Source organism: Macaca nemestrina, chromosome 4 (assembly GCF_043159975.1).
Source record: "Macaca nemestrina isolate mMacNem1 chromosome 4, mMacNem.hap1, whole genome shotgun sequence".
Classification (NCBI taxonomy): Eukaryota; Metazoa; Chordata; class Mammalia; order Primates; family Cercopithecidae; genus Macaca; species Macaca nemestrina.
The window spans coordinates 7,858,136-7,885,322 of NC_092128.1; the positions used below are offsets into that span (position 1 = coordinate 7,858,136).

At 40.3% G+C, this 27,187-nt stretch overlaps 1 protein-coding gene across 1 annotated transcript in view; it reads left to right on the forward strand.

Annotated features, from left to right (window-relative positions):
• Window positions 1–27,187, forward strand: part of LOC105474923 (Ras homolog, mTORC1 binding) — a 52,817-nt gene that overhangs the window by 18,482 nt on the left and 7,148 nt on the right. Inside the window, exons 2-4 of the mRNA XM_011729844.3 lie at window positions 11,021–11,092; window positions 17,298–17,365; window positions 24,317–24,399. Coding sequence (XP_011728146.1) covers window positions 11,021–11,092; window positions 17,298–17,365; window positions 24,317–24,399 — 223 coding nt within the window. The remainder of the gene's footprint in view (window positions 1–11,020; window positions 11,093–17,297; window positions 17,366–24,316; window positions 24,400–27,187) is intronic.

Here is a 27,187-nt window from a genome sequence, read left to right on the forward strand (position 1 = left end):
GCTTACATGGTGCCCATGATATCACTTCTTCCGCCAGGGGCAGAGTGCAAGGCTGTGGGGTGGGTTTAACATAATTTAGGACATTTGGTTTGTTTCAACTTCAGGGCAATTATTAGTAAAGCCAGTATAAACATGCAAATACAGGTTTTTGTATTGACCATAAATTTTCGTTTGTCTTCCATAAATACCTAGGAATGAGATTGCTGAGTCATATGGTAAGTGTAGGTTAAGCTTTTCAGAAGCTGCTGAACTTGCCAAATTGCACTATTTTGCATTCCCGCAGGCAGTGGGTGAGCGTATAGGTTGATCCACGTCCTAGCAAGCACTGGGATGGCCAGTATTTTTTATTTTAGCCATTTTAATTAGGTGTGTAGATCTCATTGTAATTTTTAATTTACATTTCCCTAATGGATAATGATGTTAAAAGCATCTTTAATATGCTTTGCCACTTGCATATTTTCTTTGTTAAAGTGTTCAGATCTTTTGCTCAGTTTCTTCATTGGATTGTTTCTTGTTGTTGAGTCGTGAGGGTTAGGCATACTCTACTTGTGGGTCCTTTGCACATATTTTCTCCCAGTCTGTGGCCTGTCTTTTCATTCGCTTAACAAGGCTCTTAGTAGAGTTTTTAATTTTGATCAAGTCCAAGATGTTATTTTTTTCTTTTATGGATTGTACTTTGAATTTTATACCTAAGAATCTTCACCCAACTCAAGTTTGCAAAGATTTTTTTCCAATGCTTCTCCTAGAAGTTTCATAGCTTTTACATTTAGGTCTATCATCTTTTTGATTTTGGAGACAGGGTCTTGTTCCGTCACCCAGACTGGAGTGCAGTGGCACAATCACAGCTTGCTGCAGCCTCAACCTGGCAGGCTCAAATGATCCTTCCACGTCATCCTCCCTGGTAGCTGGTACCACAGGAGCACACCACCACACCTGGCTCATTTTTTGATTTTCTGTAGAGGTGAGATTTCGCTATGTTACCCAGGCAGGTCTTGAATCCTGGGCTCAAGCAATATGATCAATTTTGGATCCTATACATTTTTATAGGATACAAGCCAAGCTTCTCTCTCTTCTGTTTTTATTTTAAAATTTTTTTGTAGAGGCTGGTCTTGCTGTGTTGCCCAGGCTTGTCTCAAACTCCTGACCTCAAGCTGTCTTCTCACCTCGGCTCCAAAGTGTGGGGATTACAGCCATGAGCTACTGCCGCAGCCTCTTTTATTTTTTCTGATATTGACATCCAGTTGTTTCAGCACCATTTGTTGGAAAAGACCGTTCTTTGTTGAAAATCAATTGATCATACATATGTATGGCTCTATTTTGGGAGTGTGCATTTTCTTCCATTAATCTGTGTTTGTCCTTAGGCCAGTACCACACTGTCTTAATTACTTTAGACTCCTAGTAAGTCTTGAAATCAGATACATACTTTGTTTCTTCTTAAGATTTTTTTATTTTTTTCTAAGAGATTAATTTTTCCCTTTTTTTTTTTTTTTTTTTTGTTGGTTTGTAATAAGTACCTATATTGAAGTGGACTAAAAAAAAGTCCAGTTTTTATTTCTAGTCCATTTTTCAGAATCGCATTCTCATCTTCCTAGTGTTTCATCTTCTCATATCACTCTTCTGACTGGAAAACCCCTAGTGGCTTTTGAAAGAAAATCTTAAGCATGTTTTTTTAAAGACATTTTCAGGCCAGGCACAGTGGTTTCGCACCCATAATCTCAGCACTTTGGGAGGACAGAATGGGTGGACCACTTGAGCCCAGGTGTTCAAGACCAGCATGGCAGCATGGTGAGACCCTATCTCTACAAAAAAAAACTCAGTGGGCCTGATAGGGACACCCCTGTAGTCCCAGCTACTTGGGAGGCTAAGACAAGAGGATACCTTCAGCCCAGAAGTTGGAGGCTGCAGTGAGCTCTGATTGCACTGCTGCACTCCAGCCTGGGCAACCGAGGGAGACCCTGTCTCCAAACAAAAGACATTTCTAAGGTGGAGGAGGGTAATATTTGATTTTCACAATTAGTAGTACCTTTCTCCCTGTTGAGACTACAGGTTCCTTTTAGGTTTCAATCAGGTATTTTATACTGACTCTTCCACAATTACACGTGGAGTAGGACTTAAGTTGGTGTTTGTGAATTCAAGGTGTTGATCATAATTTGGGAAAAGCTTGATTGACTATGGGATTGTGGTACAGAATTGAATAACTGTTTACTGAATATGTATGTGATGGGTACCAGGTACTGTGCTTTATATCTGTGATTTCATTTAATAATTATGATGCAGAGAGATTTTGCGGCCCAGAGCGCTTAACTTCAATGTCTTGACACAGTTAGGATTCACACCACGATCTTGAGTTTAAATCCTAAACCTTTACCCACTGTCTTCTTTCTTTTCTTTCCCCCCGCCTCCCTCCCTCCCTCTCTCCCTCTCTTCCTTCCTTCTTTCCTTCCCTCTCTCCCTCCCTTTTTACTCTTGTCGCCCAGGCTGGAGTGCAGTGGCACAATCTCGGCTCACTGCAACCTCCACCTCCCAGATTCAAGTGATTCTTGTGCCTCAGCCTCCCCAGTAGTTGGGATTACAGGCTCGTGCCACTATGCCCACTAATTTTTTGTATTTTTAGTAGAGACGGGGTTTCGCCAGCTGGCCTCAAACTCCTGAGCTCAGGCAATCCGCCCACCTTGGCCTCCCAAAGTGCTGGGATTATAGGCGTGAGCCACTGTGTCTGGCCTATTGTGTTTATTTTTAATATGTTTCTCCCCATTAGAATTTATATACTGAGGAAGGGGTTTCTGTCTATTCACCAATGTATTCCCATGCTTAGAATTGTGCCTTGTACTTAGTAGCTGTTTAACAGATAGATACTTGAGTAAATGAATGAATTAATCTGTAGTCAGAACTTTGAAAACTTGGGATTCAGAATGGAATGGAGTGGAATATTGCCATGCTTGGAACTGTAAAAATACAGCTGTTAGGAGGTAGAACTGAGAGAAGGGACAATTGGAGAGTTAAATCTTCTTGTTCTACAAAAGGGATTCTGTTTGTAACTGATGAAACTAGGTAGAGGTTTAAGTAAATGTATAACCAAGCTGGAGGGAAGAAACCTAATAGCTGTTCTGCGGGAATGTCATCATTTAGTCAATAGGGAGGTAGACATCCAGAAGTCACAGCTTGCCGCTTGCCTCTGGCCAGTAGCTTTTCAATTGTATCTTTTTAAGAGAGGGTCTCACTCTGTCACCCAGCCTGGAGCGCAGCCTCGACCTCCAGGCCTCAGGTGGTCCTCCCAAGTACCTGGGAGCATAGGCGTGCACTACCATGCCCTGCTAATTTTTTCATTTTTTTTTATAGAGACGGGGGGTCTCACTGTGTTGCCCAGGCTGGTCTTGAATTCCTAGGCCCAAGCAATCTGCCAGCCTCAGCCCAGCCTCCAAAATTGCTGAGATTACAATTACTGTATCCATTCAATTCAGTGGTATTCACTGAGTTCTATTCTGCAGGTTTCATTGATGTTTGATTTCTTTCATTGATGTTTCTCCTAAAGTTGGAGAGCTGCTTCTCTTCCTTAATTGCCTCCAGTACTTTAACCTCTATTTGTCTGACCTTTTCCTTGAAGGCTCCTCAAGCCAGGACCTACACACCTTTTGTCAGGGGTGTTATTAGAGTTCTACAGGGCGCACAGGTGTGTCCCCATGGGCACATTTAATTTAGGGTGAGTAAAATGGAGCTGTAAGTGGCTGAGATCGTTTTCTGTAAGGTGCATTCATCTTCATGGTCGAGTGTGTGGCACCCAACGACTGCAGCATCCAGCAAGAGTTCCCTGTAACGCTGAGAGCAAAGGGGAGCCTAATCAATATGCCCCCTTGGATTTTTAAATCTATTTAAATATTTCAGAGATACCATTATAACAAGCCACATGGAATGAGGTAAACCAAAAATGTGTTTATAAGGAGGAAGGTTCAGAGGAGACGAGGAGGGAGTGTGGGATCTAGAGAACAAGGGGATAGAACAACTTTTGTGGAAGGGGAGGGTGGCTAACTCTTCCTCCAGTGAAAACGTCAGACTGTGTAAGGCAGACAGGGCTACGTGCCCAGCTCAGGGGCTCCAGTCACTGTGTTTGATGCGTATGCACCAAGGCTAGGACACTGGGTGAGTAGAGGATAGCAGCAATTGGGACATTGAGAGTGCCTTCCTCATAGCTCAGAAGTCATAGCATATCCTCAGTGCCTGGCCCATAGTAGGTGTCCTTTAAGTGATTATGAACTGAGTTGCTGGTAGGAGCTGGAGAATTAGGGAACACCCTGGAGACGATAGGTGATAATAGATGAACTTGTTGCATGAAGGCAGTGGCTCCTAAACATCAGAACTGCACAACTGAATCACCTAGGGGGCTTGTTCATACTTCCATTCTGGAGTTGCCCATCCAGTAGGTTTGAGTGGGGCTCAATAATTTCTTACAGGTTACCATGTAGTAGTAAGCTGCTGGGCCCACACTTTGAGAAAGAATTACTACTGTTGGAGGCAAGGAAGAAGCCACTCGGGATTCTAAAGCAATGGGATGTGGAGGGATAGACCTTAGCTTGCTAAGGGTCACCAACCCACATGGTTTTGGAATTTTCTGTAGCTGAGCTCAACAGGCTTACAAAGGCAATTGATTAGATTAAGATCATAGAGGTTTGTGGCCGGGTGTCGTGGCTCATGCCTGTAATCCCAGCACTTTGGGAGGCTGAGGGGGGCAGATCACGAGGCCAGGAGATCGAGACCATCCTGGCTAACACGGTGAAACCCCGTCTCTACTAAAAATACAAAAAAAAAAAAAATTAGCTGGGTGTGGTGGCGGGTGCCTGCAGTCTCAGCTACTTGGGAGGCTGAGGCAGGGGAATGGTGTGAACCTGGGAGGCGGAGCTTGCAGTGAGCCAAGATTGCGCCACTGCACTCCAGCCTCGGTGACAGAGCGAGACTCCATCTCAAAAAAATAAAAAATCAGGTTCGTTAAAGGGCCCTATAGAAGGGAAATTGGAGACTTCTTAGAACAGCGCAGTGGACGATTTGTCTTGGGGCTTATACTGTGTAGGGAAGAAAGAAACCTGGTGGAGATTGGAGATTCAAGGTCATAGTTTAGTATATTTCTAACATTTTTGTCTGCAGCCACCTTAGTAAGAAACACATTTTACACTGTGACCCAGTAATAAATGTGTGTATAACTGAGATAGAAGGTTCATAACACCTTTCTTGTTTGTAGTCCATGCTGGCATTCCTATTTCTTAAAAAAATAGTGTGGGTCATGGCACAGTGTATTGACTTCATGACTAGTTAGGCCACACCACTGATTTGAAAACATTGCTTGTAGAGATGGTTTGGATTAGATGATGAGAATCAGAAAGGGAGACCACTGGGGAATACATGGTCCTGTGTATTGATTGATAGGTGGGAGGAAGGGCAGATGCCAGAGGAACAGCAGTCTGGGTGGTGACCAGGCACTTCTTGGTACGCTCAGGAGCTGGGTTGCTGAAGTGGCATGGAGAGGATTACTGGTGCAAAGGCCAGTGGGCTTTCAGGCTAAGCTGTTAGTTTGTGTCCATGGTCATCAAAGCCTCTTAAAGTTATGTTATGAATTTGAGGTGATGAAGGCAGCCCTGGAATGGGTTGTGTCCTAGATACATTACATTGGTTCTAATGGACTCCCCTTTCTGCAGAATGCCTTGATAGACTAGTTAATAGATTGAAAATCTGGTCTTCCCCATCATATCCCAATGAACAAGCAATGTATAAACTGTTTGGGAAAATGCTGGGCTTGTAGGGAGTCGGTGGGAGGGGGGACAGACCGTGGCTGGAGGGCAGTGGTACCCTCACGCACACAGCCTCAACCCTTGGACTCAAGCGATCCTCCTACATCACTTTCTTGAGTAACTGAGACTTCACCACACTTAGCTAATTTTTATATTTTTTTGTAGAGATACGGTTTTACCATGTTGTTCAGACTGGTCTCAAACTCTTGGGGTCAAACAGTCCACCCGCCTCGGCCTCCCAAAGTGTTGGGATTACAGGCATGAGCCCCCACACCTGGCTAAAAAGTTAGTTTTTAGGAGAATAATCATGATAACAAAGTCAATATTAATCTGAAAACTTAAAATAATTCTGTAAACAGTGCCTGTTTTGCAATAATCACGAGGTATAAGGTTGAGTCAACACCCCTGAAAGTACATACAGCTTCTGTAGTGAAAATACCAGGTGAAAAATTCACTGTACCATTTTATCATTGGAAAAAAAATAATATGATGCTATTCCCCGATAAACGCTTAGAATAATTTTTTTAAATAATTTTTATTTTTAAAAATTAAGGTGGGTTTTGGTTTGGAGGAAGAATATTTGACAGTTAATTGTGGGAATTGAGATACTGCCTTTTAAAGCATTTGTAGTAATTTATGTCATTACATGAGTGGTTTGTGTTTGAGGATAAACACATGTCTGAGTATGGGCTACTTTTCCATTTATTTGGGATCACTCCTACGTAGTTTTCATGTAACATTTTTCCAAAGAGTTGATCTGGAGTGTGAGATTGTCTTCAGCAAAGAACAGTGTTTCCAGACCTGAATTTGCTAAGGACAAAAGCCAAAGTAAATATATGAAGTTATTGAGAGAAAAAGGTTAAAGACGATCACAGTAGAGATCACAAATGCCTTTTTATGGCTGCAAGCAGACTACATGAAAATCCTAACCAAAAGATGTGAACTACGTCTCCAGAAGACACTCCTTAAAGCCAGAAATTATAACTAGAACTGAGAACACTTGAAAATGAGCGATGGGGTTTATTTATGAAGATTCATTAGCATTTAATGCTGACTTGTCAAGATTTCAACACTAATTATCTAATAATAGCACTTTCAATGGAAATGGCAGAAAACAGCATGTTAGCAAACATAACCTTCCTATCCCTTCTGGATTATTTAAATAATTAATGACCTCACCCTAGCGGGAGAGCCCCAGGGAGGAGAGACCCAAGGGAAACGTCATTTTTCTTCAGTGCCACTTCTGCTAATGAACAATACCTTTCTCCCAGGGCCAGTCTGAGAATCCAGTTTTCACCCTGGAGAAATAAGTTTTAAATTCTGGTATCCCAATTTACTATTCGTGAAAACAACAGTTGGCTGTCAACCTGCGATGTGATTTTGGTTAGACTACATTGTCTGTTACCAGAATGATTACTTAGTTTTTAACCGAAATGTTAATTTAGCCTGTCAAATAGTATATGCCCATTGTGATACAAATGAGGAGCTCTTCTCTCACTACATGTTTGCACTTGATCTCATGCTGTCTTGCTTAATGTGTGTAACTTTCTTTTCTGTTCAAATGTGGCTTCCTAAATTTCACAGGAAACTCCTGAAACTCTGCTCCCCATCCCTTCACTCCCGCAAGTCAGGTTGTTGAGACTTGACCAGTGCCAGTTCAGAGGACTGTCTGATCCAGGGGCTCCCGGTTGCCCAGTGCTTAGGGAGCTTATCCCATGTATGATACTTAGCTCCTCTTTCACTGTTTTTAGTCCAGTTCTACTACACAAAATGTTGCAAAAGTCTTTTAAATTCTATTATTTCCTTTTTTCTTTGTAACTCTTGCCCATATCTTTAGGGAGAAAATGATCTGCTTTCTTTCCTTTCCATTTGTAAGCAAAACAAAAACCCCACAAACCCTTATCCTACCCACATAAGGGTATAAAAAGCCCACCAGAGTCCTTAGAAGTACCCTGCAAAAGCTCTTAAGAAGTTTTTTGTCTTCTTTCTTTCTAATTAAGTTTCATTTCTTTTTTTTTTTTTTTTTTTTTTGAGACAGAGTCTTGCTCTGTCGCCCAGGCTGGAGTGCAGTGGCGCAATCTCGGCTCACTGCAAGCTCCGCCTCCCGGGTTCATGCCATTCTCCTGCCTCAGCCTCCTGAGTAGCTGGGACTACAGGCGCCCGCCACCGCGCCCAGCTAATTTTTTTTGTATTTTTAGTAGAAACGGGGTTTCACCATGGTCTCGATCTCCTGACCTTGTGATCCGCCCGCCTCGGCCTCCCAAAGTGCTGGGATTACAGGCGTGAGCCACCGCGCCCGGCAGTTTCATTTCTTTAAGCAGTAGCATTCAGTGTAAATAACAATTTTTTTACTCCTAATTTTTCAGTTTCAATAACGTAAGAGAGGAGTTTTCCCCTTGCTGTTTTTATTACCTGAAGTAGTTCTGCTATATTTTGAGTTAAATTCTCCTTTACAGGCTAGCATATATAACATGGTTTCTTTTCAATACAATTCAATTTAAATTTGTGGAATTCTTGAACTATTGTATTCCTATATCACAGGCAGGCCTGTGATTGGGTACCAATAAATACTAGTTGAATTGTTTCTTAATTTCTGATGAACTGTGTTTTCTACTTCATTTGTATAAAATTGAGATCTTTTGTAGTATCTGAATGGCTAAGAGTGACATTTGGAGGTCTACGCTTTAATTTCATTCATTTGTTCAGAAATCTCAATGTTTACAGTGTGTCAGCTGGCCCTGTGCTGGCTTCAGTAGAGTGTTCACTCAGTGAAGATAATTTCAAATAACTTAAGAAAGCCGTAGCTATGAGAATGACTTTTAAGGCATGGGTACTACCTTAGGGTGGTCTTGAAGGTTTCTCTGTGGAACTAACATTTGAGCTCAGATCAGAATGACAAAGATGAGTCATATATTCAGAGATGGGGGGATGGGCGTTGCTAGAATAAAGGGGCCAAGGCGGGCAGGAACTCCAGGAGCAGAAGGGATGTGACTGGAGCCTCAGGACGGGTTGTTGGGGGCTGTTGGCAGAAAAGGTCAGAGTGGTAGCCAGAGCAGGGATGGCCTGGTATTTGTGGGCCATGGTTAGAAGTTGGGAATTGATTCTAATTGCAATGAGGATTGGAAGCAGAGAAGTAGCATTTAATTTTCAAATGCTCATGTAAGTTGCTTTGTAGAGAATAGTTTCAGGTTTTAGTAATTCTAGAGACATTTCAAACTGTATATTGGGCCGCTGATAAGGAGTAAATAGGTCTGCCAACTTGTGGCCTTTCCTTCCCAGCAACCCCTACTTTTTTTATTTTAATAAGACAGTCTCACTGGTGCCCAGACTGGAGTGCAGTGGCGCCATCTCGGCTCACTACAACGCCCGCCTCCTGGTTCAAGCTGTCTTCCTGCCTCAGCCTCCTGAGTAGCTGGGATTGCCCATCACCATGTTTGGCTAACTTTTTTTGTATTTTTAGTAGAGACAGGGCCAACCATGTTGGCCAGGCTGGTCTCGAACTCCTGACCTCAGGTGATCCACCCGCCTCAGCCTCCCAAAGTACTGGAATTACAGGCATGAGCCACCGCACCCGGCCAGCAACCACTACTGTTAAGCCAACTTTTTAACAATTTAAATTTTGAGGAATGCCTTTGGTGTGAAAACGTTGTGCAACTATACCTATCCATAGTTTGGAGGAGAAACAAGCGGAAATTAAACCCAAAAGTGTAAGACGGGTGTTACCGTGCCTCTCCTTCACTCTCACTGCACGTCCTGTTCTGGTGGAGTTAAGGACACCAGACATATACAGCATGTGTGTAATAATGTTCCGAGGATGTGAGAGAGAAGGAAGGGTTTGGAGGTGAAATTGGGGAGGGACCACTTCCTCATTCCTGGTGATAAAGTCATCTGAACTAAGCCTCTCATGCGGTTTCTTCACAGGGCACATACCCTGTTCTGAAGTCCTCCAGTAGACATTTTAGGTAACAGAAGAGTGAGAAGCTCTAGTTGTTGATTATTAACATACAAGTTCAATTATTGGCGATTTTGTGAAATCCATACATTTCTTAATTGTCTAGATACTGCTAGGCCATTCATACTGAATGAGATAGGATTTCTAGCTTCAAAGGAGTTTTGTGTTTTTTTTTTTTTTTTTTTTTTTTTTTTTTTTTTTTTTTGGAGACGGAGTCTCGCTCTGTCGCCCAGGCTGGAGTGAAGTGGCCGGATCTCAGCTCACTCAAGCTCCGCCTCCCGGGTTCACGCCATTCTCCTGCCTCAGCCTCCCGAGTAGCTGGGACTACAGGCGCCTGCCACCTCGCCCGGCTAGTTTTTTGTATTTTTTTTTTAGTAGAGACGGGGTTTCACCATGTTAGCCAGGATGGTCTCGATCTCCTGACCTCGTGATGTGCCTGTCTCGGCCTCCCAAAGTGCTGGGATTACAGGCTTGAGCCACCGCTCCCGGCCCTTCAAAGGAGTTTTTAAGATAAAGACTTATGTTACATATTTTCAGATTACTCTTATTATTATTTTTTTTTTTTTTTTGAGACGGGGTCTTGCTCTGTTGCCCAGGCTAGAGTGCAGTGGTGTGATCTTGGCCCACTGCAGCCTCTGCCTTCTGGGTTCAAGCGATTCTCTTATCTCAGCCTTCCAAGTAGCTGGGATTACAGGCACCCACCACCACACTCAGCTAATTTTTGTTATTCTTAGTAGAGATGGGGTTTCACCATGTTGGCCAGGCTGGTCTCAAACTCCTGACCTCAGGTGATCCAACTGCCTCAGCCTCCCAAAGTACTGGGATTACAGGCATGAGCCATGGCACCTGGCCGTATTACTCTTTTTAAAAGCTGTACTTGGTAACACTTCTAATGGTCATATATGAAAGAATACAACGAAACTAATCGTTTTAATTTTCATATTAACATTAAATAGCAGGATTCCAAGGATACTAGAGGAAATTAGCTTACTTTAAACCTTTTAGTTTATCTTTAACAGAATATCTGATGTGCTTGTTGGTCAGTAATATTTGTTAATGTCACAGACAAGTTTACTTGGTAATAGCTTAATTGCATAATATCCTCATATAAAGCAAATTAATTTAATTTATTTCATTTTTTGAAATTGCCCAAATGCTAATTAAAGGAATGTTTTTTGACCCTAATACCTTCAGCTTCTTCATCTATTAGTGGTTTTTTAATGAAACAGCAAAATTAAAAATTTTTACCTTCATATGCCAACACACACTAAGCTCTTGTTCTCCTTTATAGGGAAATCCTCATTGACGATTCAATTTGTCGAAGGCCAATTTGTGGACTCCTACGATCCAACCATAGAAAACAGTAAGTATTGTTTTCAAGTACTTAAAAACTGAGAAGCCTTCTTTTGTGTAAAATAGCCATTGTGTATTCATGCAGGCTTTGAGTGCAGAAGGTAAATTCTGTATGTCTCCCGATTGGGGTCAAAGAAAACTTGCAAAAGATTTACCTACTTTACCCTGAAAGATTTTTTCCTTCCATGTCTGCATGCCTTGCCATCTAGAAATTGTTAATTCAAGTCAGTAGGAATCTGGCCCATTACTGGAATCTTCGTATTCCAGAATCTGCTCAAAAACAGGAGTGGAGAACACAGTCTTTTCCCCCACACCCCCTTCCTCCCAGCCATTGCAGTTTCCAGGGATTCCAAGCTTGAAAGAATGAAAAACACTCCAGATCGCTGTTCCTTATTCTTACAGAAGCCATACTCCTGCCCCCATTTCTCTATATCCTTCTTTCCAGCCCTAAAGATTTGAAAGAGAAATGAACTATTCTGGGATTGGTTAGAGCAGTTGCAGCATTAAAAAGAAGTTGGCTCAAAAAGCCTGTTGACATTTTAGGCCATGTGCAGAAAAAAGCAGGGAAGAGAGAACCAGCTATGACCTTTACTTTGTTCAATTTTAATCCGTGGTTTCAGCATATTCCTGATAGATTCTAGGACCATGAGACAATTTTTCTTTTTTTTTTTTTTAAAGAGACATGGGTCTCACAGTGTTACCCAGGCTGAGCTCAATATCCTGGACTCAAATGATCCTGTTACCTCAGCCTCCCAAGTAGCTGGAACTACAGGCATATGACACTGTGCCCAGCTTTGAGACAGATCTTGATTCTAGGGATCGCTAAGGAGAATCTGAAACAGGGAAGCTGGTCTTTTCAGGCTTAGAACCACAGGTGGGCCCTGGAACTAGTTTTCTCAGATTCTTGAGACCAGGACTTAACCTAGGATTTGTCACCAGGAACATGTAGATTTAAACATGGGGATTCATCAACACCTGGTTGGCATATTATGCATGAGGTAGATTTCACCTGCCAGAGGTTTGCAAGAGAAGAGAATCACTTGAATGCTTTGGCTTAAAGTAAGGAGCTTGGCAGACAACCACCTGCAGGCCAGAAAGGCCCATTGCCCATTGTCTGTCTTTGTACGGACCAAGAGCTAAGAAAGGTTTTTACATTTAAGCATAATATATAAAAGTCTAAAGAAGAATAATGTCTGATGTGAAAATGATATGAAATTCCAATGTTAACGTCTGTAAAGTTTTATTGATACACAGCCATGCTTGTTCCTTTACATGTTGTCCTTTACATTGTGTACAATGGCAGAGTTGTTGAATAGTTACAGCAGGGACCAGGTGGCCTACAAAGCCTAAAATATTTACTAGTACTATCTGGCCCTTTACAGAAAAAGTTTCCTCACCCCTTACTTAAAATATTTGGCTGTCCTTTGTGTGTCAGTGTACTGGTAGCAGAGAAGGAAACCTATTGGTTGATAGACTAACTCTGGGAATATTTTTGAAAGTAACCTTTCAAGGTGTTATATATGAAAGTAACCTCTGGGTATCCGCAGGGAGGAGTCCTGATTACATCCTATGATTTGTCTAGCTAGTCATTATATCATAGTAAGCAAGTGTGAAGAGCAGATTAATGTGAGTGCTAGATGAACAAGCTCGGTTTTCTGTCCACTGGAATAAGAACATAAGGAAATCATCATCTCAGACTTTAATATTTGCTATACATAGCAATTTAGGATTTTAGATCCTTGAAATAATAAGGTTCATTTTGGAATTGTATTAATAGAACAATAGAAGATTCTTTTCTTCGTAAGCTCTGCCTCTAAAAGTGGATAATTGTATATGTATCCTCATACCATTTCATACTGAACTGGAATTAGCTGGGCATGATGGAGTGTGCCTGTAGTCTCAGCTGAGACAGGTGGATCACTTGAACCCAGGAGTTTGAGGCTGCAGTGATCTGTAATCACGCCACTGCACTCCAGCCTGGGTAGCAGTGCAAGATGTGGTCTCAAAAATAGAAATTGAGTTGGAAGGAAAGTCATGGAGTTGTGTATCATGGAGCTGTACATACATACATTATCTTAGTAATGGATCAGAAGAAAGTCCAACTTATGTAACTTGATGTTATCTCAGAAACAGAGTAATATGACCCTACTTTTTTGAGGCTATCAGCATCATCTTTGGTCATATTTTAAATTTTTCTCATCTTACAGTTCAATAATGAAGACTTTTCTTCACCTCAAAAATGAATTCAGAGTACTTGTTAAAGTCTGTAGGCAAGAGCAGAAATAAATATGAATATGTATCCATTAAAAGTTCGTGAGGCATATTCAGACATTATATTCCACTTACTACACTTTTGATAACCTAACACAGGGCAGGAGCCCTTAGTCCACCATTTCTTCCACTATTTGGTAGAAAAACATTCGTTGTTCAGTGATAACAATGAATTGGAAAGAAAAGAAAAGGTTATCATGAACTTGTTGCCAGCAAGATAAATAAGTGGGTGGTTTTATGATTTTAAAAAACTGTAGATCTGGAAATAATTTAGTAGTTATTTTACGCTTTATAATATTAGAACAAGCTGTTATAGCAAGCACTCAGAGGTGACACATTTCAGTGAAGTGTCATGGTGAGAGCAAAAATTCTGGGACTGTGTCATCTTTAACAGTAGGGGTGTAGGAGAACAATATCAGTAAAACCACATATTTTCTAGTTTGGGGAAATTTTAAAGCAGAAGTACTACTTATGCAAATGTACTTCATTATCTACTGCAGTGTTAATCTAACAACTCAATACAAACTAAATTGATAGGATTAAATTAAGCTAGTGGTAGTTTATAATTAAAAAGCAAGCATAGCAGCAATTTCCAACTTCTGCCATCTCCAGATAGCACTGTTGGTGCATGATAAGCGCCTTGCCTTCCTCTCAGGAAGTTGGGAGATTGCAGTTAGGTGTTGCAGAATTCTCAAGGCACTGCGTCCTGGGTGTGGACTTCTCAGTAGGGTATGAAAGAAGAGTCCTCACCACACTTTAGTAACACAAATCTTGCTTTGTGAACACCAAATTTTAGAAACCTCTATGACCTTGGTTAGTAGCATTTACTAGTAAATAGCTATTAGTCTACTTAGGAGAATTTCAGGGGTTTAGGTTGGAAAGGGATTCTCTGGTAATTCAAAGAGGCAGAGAGAACGGGGGCTCAAGGAAAGTGATGTCAGAAGAAAGCCAGCTTTCCATTTTGACATGAGGTTAAAATGAGAGAGAGTAGAATTATTTCCTAGTCTATCCTATCTCTTATTATACCTCCCTTTTTTCTATAGTAACAAAAACTGGCAGTTTTCCTATGACAGCAAGATGGAAGGTCTTCTTTTTCATTTTACTGCTACAAGTAGGACAAGTTACATTCTTTTTACATGCAAAGATAGATGCCAATGTTTATTAGTTGTTTTTTCTTTTATACACTATATACAATGACATCTCCTACCCTTTTTCTCTTACCTCACTGGTGAGCCAGTACTTTCACAGTCTTCTTGGCCGAATCTTCTGCATTTTTTTGACTTGGCAACACGGGGTGCCCTGATTCAGGCCTTTCCTCTGCACTTGCTCTCAAGTGATCTTCCCCTCTCTTTAATTTGCTATTGACTCACCAGTGTGTATTCTCAACCCCAACCTCTCCCCCCAGCTCTGAGCTTTATTTTATAATTTATTTTATTTTACATGACAAGGTCTTTCACTCTGTCCTTCAGGCAGGAGTGCAGTGGCATGATTATAGCTATGGTAACATTGAATTCCTGGACTTAAAATGGTCTTGCCTCAGCCTTGCAGGTAGCTAAGACTACAGGCGTGAACCACCACGCTGGAGCAGTTTTTCCTTTTTTGTGGAGATTGGGTCTCACTATGTTGCCTAGGGTGGTCTTGAACTCTAGGCCTGAAGTAGTCCTCCTGCCTGGGCCTCCCAAAGTGGGATTACAGGCGTAAGCCACTACATCCTGGGCTTTTTTATTTAACTGCCTGCATTTCCCCTTGGTATTTAATAAGCATCCCAAAACATCCCTAAAACCCAACTCTCAATTCCCTTCCTCTCCCATCCCTAGTATTTTTCCCCTAGTCTTTCCTGTATCTGTAAGTGGCATCTTAAAAAAGTCATCCTGATTCTTCATTTTCTTACATCCCACCTCCAGTCAATTAGAAAATCCTTTTGGTTCTGCCTCTGAAATACTTCCAGAATATCTGCATCTCTAATCCAGGCCAGTGTCACCTATAGATTGTGATAGTCTATACAGTCATGACACTGGTCACTATATCATGGGCTCCTGCCTAATATCTCTGGGACCATTTTTGTTATATACAGTGTAGCCAGAGTGATCTTTCCTTGGTTTCTCCTCACATTCAGAGTAAAAATCCCAAGTTCTGTAGGACCTTCTGCCTCCTGTCCATCCTAGTTAGCTGCCTACCATTCTCCCTCAGCTTTAGTTGCATTGACTTTTTTGCTTTTTTCACTTGCTGTTTAACCTCTGCCTGGATGTTCCACTCCCAGGGAAGATACCCGACAGGGTGGGAGGGTACATGTGTGTCTGTATCTTCTTTCCTTCCCTGGGATCTAAGCTCACAGAGTGTCAGAGACTACAGCATCCCAAGCACCCACAACAGTGCTACTGGTGATAATATGCACTCAAGAAATTGTTCTTGAATGAATGAATGAATGAATGAATGAATGAATGATATTTCCTTTCAGTAACCTTGTCATCATAATTATACTTGATAACCACAGTTACTTAGTTCTAATTGAAGGTCACTGGTTTTATTGCTCACCAATGTTTCTTACATACTTCTCATCAAATCTGAAATACACTTCAATTTATCTGACTAAAGGTTTTCACACAGCTCTATAGTGACTGCACTCTGGCTGACAAGGACTGAAAGCTCCAGGGGTGCAGGATGCATCCCAAGCAGAGAGGATACGGTGTAAAAACAAATCTGAGTTCTTTCTTAGAATTGATGAAATAGGTTATATTGGGTATCCCCTCAGCTTGAAATATTCCGATTCAGTTTCCATCTGATTTAACTGTTTCCTAAAAGTGATAACTTCCAGAAAAAGTATAAGCATAATATAGTGTGGCCATTGATTTCATCATGTGGTCTGTAATCTTTACTCACCTGACTTTTGGCACCCCTGCTTGTATTAGAAAAGTGTGACGCTAATATGATTCTCTGTGTGATTGCTTGTCTTTCGGCCATCTTTTCTTTCCCTGTGGAACTCATATAATTCAGATAAGATCTCCAGTCAATCCTCTTTATTACTTAGAGTTTTATCACGTAATTTCCATTTGTCTGTGTCAGCTTTGCCTTTCTGCTGTGGGCAAAGTGGGACCTCTCTCAGTTGTATGAGGGATAGATTCTGCAGCCTGGCTCTGGTCATATAGGACGGCCAGTCAGGAGATTGGAGGACTCATCGTGAGTCAGGACAGCTGGGGCGGGTATGCAAGAGAAATCTGTTCCACTTCCTTGTCAGGGTTCCAGGTGGTTATTTTTACATTGTTTCTGTTAGTAGTTCTTTCCTCTTTTGTCTATATTTGCTTGAAGTCTGTCTCCCTCAAATTCTGAATTGACTTTTCCGGAAGTTATTCAAGTCTGATTTTCTTTCCTCCCTTGTCAGGGAAAAGAAGTTGTGACAAATTGCTTGGATCTTTAAGCTTAAGTGGGAAGGATGGCTTCAACATAGAACATCTGTTTCATTGCTGTTTTATCCGTCAGTAAAACTGTTACTTTTTTTATGTACTAAAAGTTCTTAGCACTTCAACTAATATTAGCTCTTTGTGCTCTGATGCCAGACTTCCTATAAATTAATGGAAAATTTTTGTGGTTTTGGTTTATTCTAGAGCTCAGACTTTATGTAGTATATTTCACTTTTTCACAAGAGGAAGGATTTGCCCCAGAGCATTGAAATTACTATTATAGGATTGAATCGTTGCGTACTTTGTCTCTTTGAAAAAGAATCAAGGTTTACCAAGCTTGATTTTAGCCAGTCACCGTGTTTCCTAGCTAAATAATGGAAGTAGGGGAGAATCTATACAAGTCAGGGAGTTGTTCTTTTTTGTTTCATGGGGCCTTTCTCTGAGACTGCTAGGGACTCTGTGCTTAATTGGTTGTCATTGTTCAAACTTTAAGTGGTTTAGAGTTAATTTTTAAAAACTAATGTTTAATTCCCTTTTTCCCTGTAGCTTTTACAAAGTTGATCACAGTAAATGGACAAGAATATCATCTTCAACTTGTAGACACAGCTGGGCAAGTAAGTGACCTCTGGTATCTCAGAATCTTATACAGCATATCTGACAGTCCTGGTCCCAGCACTGATTTTTGAAAGTACCAGCTATGCCAAGAAAACCCCTCGTGTTGTGTGCAGACAGCCCTGACTCCCAGTGGTTTGGCTTGCAGTGGCTCAACTTAACAATTTCTCATCTTTATGATGGGTCTGTTGAGGTATTTGATACATTTTCAACTCATGATATTTTTGGTTTATAGTAGGTTTATTGGGATGTAACCCCATCATAAGTCGAGGAGCATACATAACTAAATGTTAATATGCTGTGTACTTGGTCTTTTCTAAGACATTTCTGGCAGTTTTCTTTTAATAACTTGTTTTTCTGCTTTAAAATTACTTTAAATATACTAACATTGTAAGGGTTAATACTTATTACAGGTTAGTGGTTTTCTGTTTTCTAAACTTTATATTAGAGAGTCATATGAGTTGCTTTCTTTCTCTTTGTGATATGTGTTCTCCTACATTAGGGCAAAAGTACATCTTTTCTAGAGGAAAGGCATAAGAGGGGCATAGGGTAGAAATTAGCTGATTTAATCTTATGAGGACCTGGGCCATAAAATACCAGTTTGATTAGAGTCTAGGCTCTGGTTTGAGTGTTGGGTTTAGTTTACGTAGTAGAGTCTCTGGGTGGGTGGATTTGAGAGTGATTACTAGGTTAGGGAGTTTCAATTTATTTGATAGACAGTAGGTAATGGCCAAAAGTCAAATAATCCCCCCAGAAAGGATATTCACATGTTGTTTAATGTAGCAGGGATGTGTGGAATTGGATCACCAGGGGAATTGACTGGAAGCAAGGAGGAAAGGAGTACATGGAACAAAGAAAAGCCCTTTTGACAGCTTAGCTGCCCCATTACCATGACATCCAGGCCTGCTTTTACTAGAAACCATTCTATTAGACTGAATTTACCCTTCTTCACTGGAGGGTGAGGAATGTAAAGAAGCTGGGATTTCAGCTCCTAACTCCTGCCCTTGCAACTTTTTTTTTTTTTTTTTTTTTTTTTTTTTTTGAGACGGAGCCTTGCTCTGTCACCGAGGCTGGAAGGCAGTGGCGCTATCCCACTACAACCTGTGCCTCCTGAGTTAAAGCAATTCTCCTGCCTCAGCCTCCCAAGTAGCTGGGATTACAGGCACGCCACCACACCCGGCTAATTTTTATACTTTTAGTAGAGACGGGGTTTCGCCATGTTGGCCTGGCTGGTCTCAAACTCCTGACCTCAGGTGATTCGCCTGCCTTGGCCTACGAAAGTGCTAGGATGACAGGCGTGAGCCACCATGCCTGGTGCATCCTTGCAACTTATAGTCAAAGGATAAGAGTAGCAGAAGGGTGAGTGTAGTGTGATCTGGTCTGCCGTGTTAAATGGGGGCTTTTTTCCTGGAATCTGGGGAAATTGGAGTAGACCCAGAATAGTATGACCTGTCCTGTGGGTTTGGAATGAATTCCCTCTGCTTTGCGTTTTGAAGTGAACATAGAAGGAAAGTGTGACGCCTTAGCGAAGCAAGAAGATAGCTATATTGAGTGATGTTAGCATTGGAGGAACCCTGAGGTTTCCATTTTGGAAGCTTGGAAGAAAATAAATGTGTTTGGCTCTTTGAGCTTGTACACAGAGCTATAGCATGTGCCTCCTTCACTCACCCTACACACTCCCGGCTGGCGGTGGATGTGATGTGCTTTAGCAGTCAGATTCTTGATGCTTTCATTAGAACAGAGCCATCCTAGACTTTCACTCCCTGATACCTGTCCTCTTGACAGAAGAACAGGAGTTGGGGCTTATATGGACCAGGGGAGCAGTGTAAGTCTCTGTTGGGGGGGCGGGGCATGGCACAGATGACAAGGCTCATTAGACATTAGTTGGGAAGGGAAGAGCCGCTTGAGTGTTGTGTTGTTGGGTTTCATATCTTTCTTTTATAGTTAAGTTGACTATATAATTTATTGCCTAAACCAAGACACTTTTAGAGTTGTGGGCTGGGGGTGCTAATAATAATTACGTTGGGCAACAGTGTAACTTAGAGTATTCTGGGCAAAGAAATACAGCTGTTCAGTTTATTGTGGGACTCTGACACTATCAAGACTTCAGTTTGCTTTTGTATCCTTATTTAGAATCTTCTTTAAGCTCCTGAAAACTGGTGATGAGAATGTAAATTGATAAATCACTTTCATATAATGTTACTCTGGAAACACGTTTTGTATCAGGCAATTCAGGGAACCAGTTTCATAACTGTTTGGAGTGTGGGCCCTGGAGTCACACTTGCCTGGATTTGAATCTTGGCTTTTGTTGCTAACCCAGTAACCTTAAGGAAGCTAATGAGGGCTGGGCATGGTGGCTCATGCCTTTAATATCAACACTGTGGGAGGTGGAAAGATCACTTGAGCCTAGGAGTTTGAGGTTGCAGTGAGCTGTGATAGCACCACTGCAGTCCAGCCTAGGCAACAGAGCGAGATCCCATCTCTTTAAATTAAAGGGTGAAGAAGTCTTTCTGTGTCTCAGAGCTTTATCTATAAATAGTGAATTTATTATTCACTGGAATTTATTATAACTGGAATTGTGGAGGATTGTCACAGTGGGGTTGAAGCGGATGTGCTCTTTCTCTGTAGACCTTTAGTGCTACTGAGGCAAGTGTGACACCAGCATATGAACTGTGCTGACAGGCTGCGTGGTGGAAGTGCACGTGTTCTTAATACTTGGAGAGCTGTCTTTGAAAAGATTTCTCTAAAGAATAAATTTCTTTATATTGACTACTTATCAAATTGGAATATGTGTTCCTCTGAGGTACTGTTTTGCCCTAGAACATAAATGTACACTCAGGTATCAAACAATTTAAAATATTTTAGTGATGTAATAATACAAATAGTGAAACCAAAAGCACCAGTGTTTAGGAAGAGTATATGAGATAAGACAAGAGCAGTGATCATATTAGCAGCCCTGTTGTCTTGCCCCTTTGGGTTCTATTACAACTGGGTAAGAGTAATTGGAGAATTTTTGCACAAAATATATCCAAATTTGGCTACTTTAAATCATTTGTACTCATTGCAACTAGTAGTTCTTGAAGGTTATATTTACAGTTGATGGACAATAAATTAAAGATGTGCTCTTTATTTACAGCTCAGGACAGTGAAGCACAGGCATGTCCTGCCATAGTTTCACCCTTCATTCTGTTGAAAACTGGATGAGAACAAAACTCAGATGTTTACTGCTCCAAGAGCTGCTTTATAAATTAAATGCATATGGGGCTAGTTCTGGGATTAAGACTAGTAGTAGTAGGGTAAGATGATTAAGAGGCAAATTATTTTAAAAGTACTCTGTAGTAAATTTGTTCACTAGCTGCTTCCACATTTCAGGAATGAAATTGCATGCAGTGAATTGCTGCATAGCGGTATTTGTTAGCAAGTTCTATTTACTACTTAGTGGTTTATGTCAGTACATCCATACCACTATGCTTTAATAGTGGTTTAATTGCCGACCTAGGAATGATGATGAACATAGTTAAATACAGATTGATTATTTTTAGACTGCATGAAATATTTTGGTTTTGCCCAATATTAGGGTGAGAGCGTGTACCCTAAATGAATTTTGGGGTAAGAATGTGAAGTATCAAAAAAAAAAAAGTAGCCTCTTCTGTGTTATTACCTATTTATGCCTAGTGTTCCGTTATTGGAACGCTAAGCTTATGGAAGTTATTTATATCCTACTGATCAAGGTCACCAAGGTCTGATTTTTCATTTAAAAACAAAAAGTGCAACCTCCAGCATAAATTGGTTAATAACTTAGATTCACGCCTGTAATCCGAGCACCTTGGGAGGCCGGGGCGGGTGGATCACTTTCGGTCAGGAGTTTGAAACCAGCCTGACCAACATGGTGAAACTCTGTCTCTACTAAAACTACAAAATTAGCCAGATGTGGTGGCACATGCCTGTAATCCCAGCTACTTGGGAGGCCGAGGCAGGAGAATTGCTTGAACCCAGGAGGCAGAGGTTGCAGTGACCCGAGATTGCACCATTGCACTCCAGCCTGGGCAACAAGAGCAAAACTCCGTCTCAATAAATAAATAAATAAATAAATAATAATAATAATTAAAATTGATTCAATGACAATCCATCTTATAATGTAACCAAATTTGCTATTTTGAAAATTAAGTTTAATTTTTAAAAAATAGGTGTAATGCACATAGTACAAAAATAAATAGTGCAAAAATGTGTAAATAGTAAAACTTAAGACGTTCCTACCCTAGGTATCTAACCCCCCACCCCCGCCAGCAACCCCATTTACCGGTTTCTAGTATATGCCTCTAGGATACTTGATACATGAATATGCAAATATAGTTTTAAGCTTGGTTTTGTTTTGTTTTGTTTTTTCCTTTTTACACAAAGAGTAATACATCTCCATCTTGGAGATTATTCCATATCAATACCTATGGCCTCTCTTTTCCCCAAGGCCGCATAATATCCAGTTGTTGGGATATATATTGTAAGTTAACTGCTGATCAACAGTTAGACTGTTGCCCATCTTGCTACCATCAGCAATCCCTTAACGAACGTCCCAGACATAGGGTAGTGATGCACATAGGAAAACTTCCTGGATGTGGGCTATCATAGGGTTACAGTTCATGTTCTTGCCAGCAGTGAGTGAGAGTGTCTGTTTCCCTACACCTTTAACAGCACTGTGTGTTAACCAAACGTTTTGGTACTTGCCAATCTGATAGGTAAAAAATAGCATCCTAGTGTACTTTTAATAATGCACTTTTCTTCTTAGGAGGGGCTTTGATTTTTTCCTGTGTTGGAAGATGTTTGTATTTTTTTTTCCCCTATGAATTATCCTGTCTGTGTACTTTGCCATTTTTTTTCTATTGGGTGGTTAGTCTTTGCGTGTTGATGTGAGATTCCCCCTCAATATGTGAAGAAAATTAGCATTTTGTATATGATCTGAGATGCACAGTTTTGTTTTCAGTTTGTTTTATTTATGGTTTTTGTTAGAGAGGTTTGCAACCATGAAGAACTTTTTCATTTATTAATCTTTTTTTAACTGGTAATATGTTTTAAGTTCTCGCATCTATTGTGCCCATCGTTTTTATCTTTAAATCTTTGCTTCGTCTGGAATATGTTTTTGCCGAGGTGTGAATTGGAGATCCAGCTTAGCCATTCATCCCCAGGTGTCCCTCTACGCTCAGTTGAGGGTTACTTTTGGTCCTCACTGATTGAAATGCCAATATTATCAGGTACCTCATTCTCATATCTATCAGGTCTTTCTAGATTTTTCAGTCTGTTCTATTTGTGAGCCAGTACAGTATTATTTTATGAGAGCTTTATGGTTTCTACTCACCTGCCCTCCCAATTTCTACTATATTGCTATTATTCTTTCTCAGAAAGTAGACTTTAAAGGCCGGACACAGTGGCTCACACCTGTAATCCTTTGGGAGGCCGAGGCAAGCGGATCACCTGAGGTGAGGGATTCGAGACCAGCCTGGCCAACATGGTGAAATCCCGTCTCTACTGAAAATGCAAAAATGAGCCAGGTGTGGTGGTGTAGCCTGTAGTCCCAGCTACTCAGGAGGCTGAAGCAGGAGAATCGCTTGAACCTGAGAGATGGAGGTTGCAGTGAGCTGAGACTGCCATTGCACTCCAGCCTGGGCAACAAGAGCAAAACTACGTCTCAAAAAAAAAAAAAATTCAGAATTATATCAGCTAGGGGCTCTTTCCTCCATTATATCTTCTAACTGGTAGTTTTTCACTCAGTGCTTCTTAGACATAACTACTTTTTTCTATGTTTCCACATTTTCCCTTTAGGGAAAACAGAATTTTAACTTTGAACCTACTCTCCCTGAGCTAGTGATTAAAATCATTTGGGATTTTGTTTTTAATCTTATTTATTATATCAAAGAATTTATAGTAAAACTTAATTTTATTTTTCTTTTTTCTTTTTTTTTCTTTAAAGAACTTTACCACAGGGCAGTAATTCTGGGCTGTCGTAAACAGTGGTTATAACCATACTGTAAGTTTACAAAAATAATAGACTGCTGCTTAATCTGCTGGTACCATGATGTGATTTTTCCGTAATAGTGCTTGGGACATGTATTATGTTGACAATTTAGTTTCACCTAAGAATGAAATGTTTGTACCAGACAGTAGCGTGTACTATTGAAAACTGCACTGACATCAGAACTTTCTGTATGCTTTAATATGTATATAAAGCAAGGTTTCATAATGTTGCTTTATAAAACTAAGGACTACTATGCTGTTGCATAATAGGTACCTTTCTCTTTAATTCCTAGAGTTGTTCAGTAAGTAACTCTCTTGGTCCCCAAAAGTCTGAATACCTCAATTGAATCTGGTGTTTTGATCCTCTTTTGTCTTTCTCTCTCTCTCTCTCTCTGTCTTTCTCTCTCTCTCTCTCCCCATCCCTGCCTCCCTCCCTTCCTTCCCCTCCCCCCCCACCCCCAGATGCTATTGGCACCCCTCTAGCAACCTGTAGATTGAAGCTCAGGTCATTGTGACTGACATGCAGAGAATAAATTAAATAATAGGACAGTTTCAAGTATAAAAATACAGATTTATGGAATAAATCAGGATGTATAAATGTCCTGAGGTCTAGAAGATTCTGGACTTAGTCATGCTCATCCCTTGTTTTGAGATCACAGAGCCAATCATCTTTATGTTCCATCCATCCTCTTCTGCCAGGAGTTACGGAGGTCATCAGACTTTCCCCTAAAGTTCTAGAACAGCTAGTCATTTTTAAATATTGGCTTGAACCACATTATCACCTCCAAGCCATTCTTAAAGCTTCAGTGTGTAGGCTGTTTCTGGCATAATATTGTAATCCACTCTGTGTCTACTTTGATTTCTTCAGGTAATACATGAAAAACTTTGGGTAAAGGTTGTTTGTGATGCTATATGAAGACTACTCAAATATAATTTTTTTTCCACAGGATGAATATTCTATCTTTCCTCAGACCTACTCCATAGATATTAATGGCTATATTCTTGTGTATTCTGTTACATCAATCAAAAGGTAAGGCTCCTGCTGCCTGCTTGAGTTTATTTGCTACTCGTAGATAGCATTGATCCTTTTAAAGGACTATGCTGGAATTATTAATAGTGACAATTAGAATTAGTAGGCTACATGTTTTTTAGTGATTTTCTTGTGGAGCAACTGGGTTGTTGGGGGAAAACATGGCCCACTAAATGTTCTGTTAGTTGCATCAATAGGTTAAAAGGCTCTTTGTTACCTCGAGCTGCCTGGAAAAATAGTGGTTCAGCATGATCTAAGCTTTTCTGCTAATTGAAATGGGAAATGCCTAAATTGATTTTATTTTGTGTGTGTTTTTACTATATTAAGGTGAAATAGACTTTCTAATAAAATGTTGAGGGTTTGGGTTTGTTCAATATCTTATCCTTTGAATTTATGAAATAAGACCTTTTGGTAATAGAGTCTCTCTTTACTACATAAAAACAGAGCCATTATTTGTATAAATAAGAATGGATGTCGGTTCCTTTAGCTACATATTTCATGTCGTCTCTTACCGGGGGATGGCGTGTGTTATCAGGAGGAGCAGTGGTCTGTGTCTGTTAACAGAACAGCTGGCTGTATACAGCAGCGGAGCTCTGGGCATTGGTGACAGCTTATGTTTGAAGACTTTATGAAAATATCAGCGCCAGTGGAGGGCGTTTGGTGGCTACCTAGCATCTATTGAGTGTGTGCGACACATTAGGGAGTTTGTTATGCTCTTTGCCTACATATGATACATTACCTATTTCATCATTACCTTAAACAATCCTTCATCAGAGATGTTTTATATCCCACTTTACATAGAAAGAAACTGAGTGACAGAGCTAAAGCAACTTGCCCAGGGCTACATAATGACGTTGCTGGGATTCATAGCCATCTCTCCAGTTCCACAGTCAAGGCTGACACTGTCCAATAGAACTTACTGCGGTGATAGAAGTGTTTGCTATTTGTTCCGCAGGTGGCTGTTTAAATTAACTAAAAATGAAAAATTCATACTCCCTCGGTTACAGTAGCCGCATTTCAGGTGCTCAGTAGCCACGTGTGGCTGGAGGCCACCATGTTGGCCGGTGTCTGGGTTCCTTACCCCCACATACTCCACTGCCAGTGAAAATTCAGTCTGCAGCTCTGTGAGTGTGTTGTTTAACATTTTTCTCCATGGCAGAGAAACATATTTAGGGTGTTGAGTTCTAGCTATGAAATGTTTGAGTACCATTCTCGGCCATTCTTATAAACAGACCCCATACTGTCAGTCCCTGAGAAAGTTTACACCTGAATCAAAACCAAGTACCAAAATTATGTGTTCCTTAAGGAAAATTGGGAAACTGTGAAAAATAGAAAGTGGGGGTAATCATTCTTGATCTCATTACCTAAGCATAGATACTGGGAATATCTTGGTATATGTTTTTTCTGGTCTTTGTTTTAGTCTGCATGGATTGTTTTAACATCCTTTTATTTGCTCTCTGAATGCTGTTTTATGGTTTATATTTTCCATGTTTTTATATTTTTACTTACTATGTAATATATATTTTTCCATATTACCAAGTGTTTGAAATAGTAAATAGCTTTATAATATTTCATATTCAACAATAGATGGATATCTCTCTTCCTGTTTTCATGTATTCATATTCTTGTCACTAAAAGCAATGCTTAGATTGGATTGTATGCTTAAAACTACAGTGTACATAGTATTTGGAAACACTGTTTTCTTACTGACTTACACGAGCACTTTAAATAGTAAAAATATTGGCCGTTTTTCTACAAAGATTTTCTTAATTTCAGTTGTATATTTTTTAAATGTACTTACTGTATATATAACTCATGTTAAGCTCTCGTTTGCTCGATAAATTCTAAGATTTTCCATTTCAGTGCCTGCCATGTGTAAGGCCTTGTCCAGAACAAATGTACCACTAATCTAATGAATGTTGGAAGTTCATGTTTGTTTATGAATTACCATTTTTACTAATTTACTTGAAAAACATGATTCAAAAATTGTTTTGTTGTTGGTAAGTATAATTTTATTCTAGCTAATTTTTAGAAAATAATGTTGGTGTTTTTTACCAACATTACAAATTGTTACTTTGAGGCATCAAAATAGTAGGTAGAAAATTTTCTTAGTGCGTCCACTGATTTTTTAAAATCTCCTTTGGTGGGCACAAATTAGATGACATTATAGAATCAAGTTGAAAACATAGCACGTATCACTGGGGAAATTGAAAAATAAGTTGATCTGGATTAAAAATATGAAAATGTGCTCACCAAGGACCTTGTGTATTGGAGAAAACATTGGCCTAGTGCGAAGCAGAGGACAAAAACCTTGATACTGTGTCCTCTCAGTGGCACTGTTGCAAGTTTTGACCAAGGTTCTCCTTACTAAAATGGGTGTGTTTTGTTTTGTTATATGCCTTTTGCCTTAGTAGCTCATAGTTTAATGAGCATTCTCAAATCTCAAACATGAGTGTGAGAAGAGTGGTGTTTTGTTTTTTAGAAACCTATATGCTGAATACACAAATATTTATGAATATACAAGAAATATGTCAGTAAAACTTTCTGAATCAACCAGTTTGATTCAGAAAATCAGTGATCTCAAGGAATTTAGCCACTTAGAACAGTACACATCTACGATCTCACAGATTTGTGGATCAGGAATTTGGGCGTGTCCTAGCTGTGTCCTCTACTTCAGTCTCTTGCAGCTGCAGGGTGAGTGTCAGCAGGGGCTGCAGTCCCATCTGACTTCAAAAGGGACATCCCATCACCTTTGCCATATTCTGTTCATTAGATGCACGTCGTTATG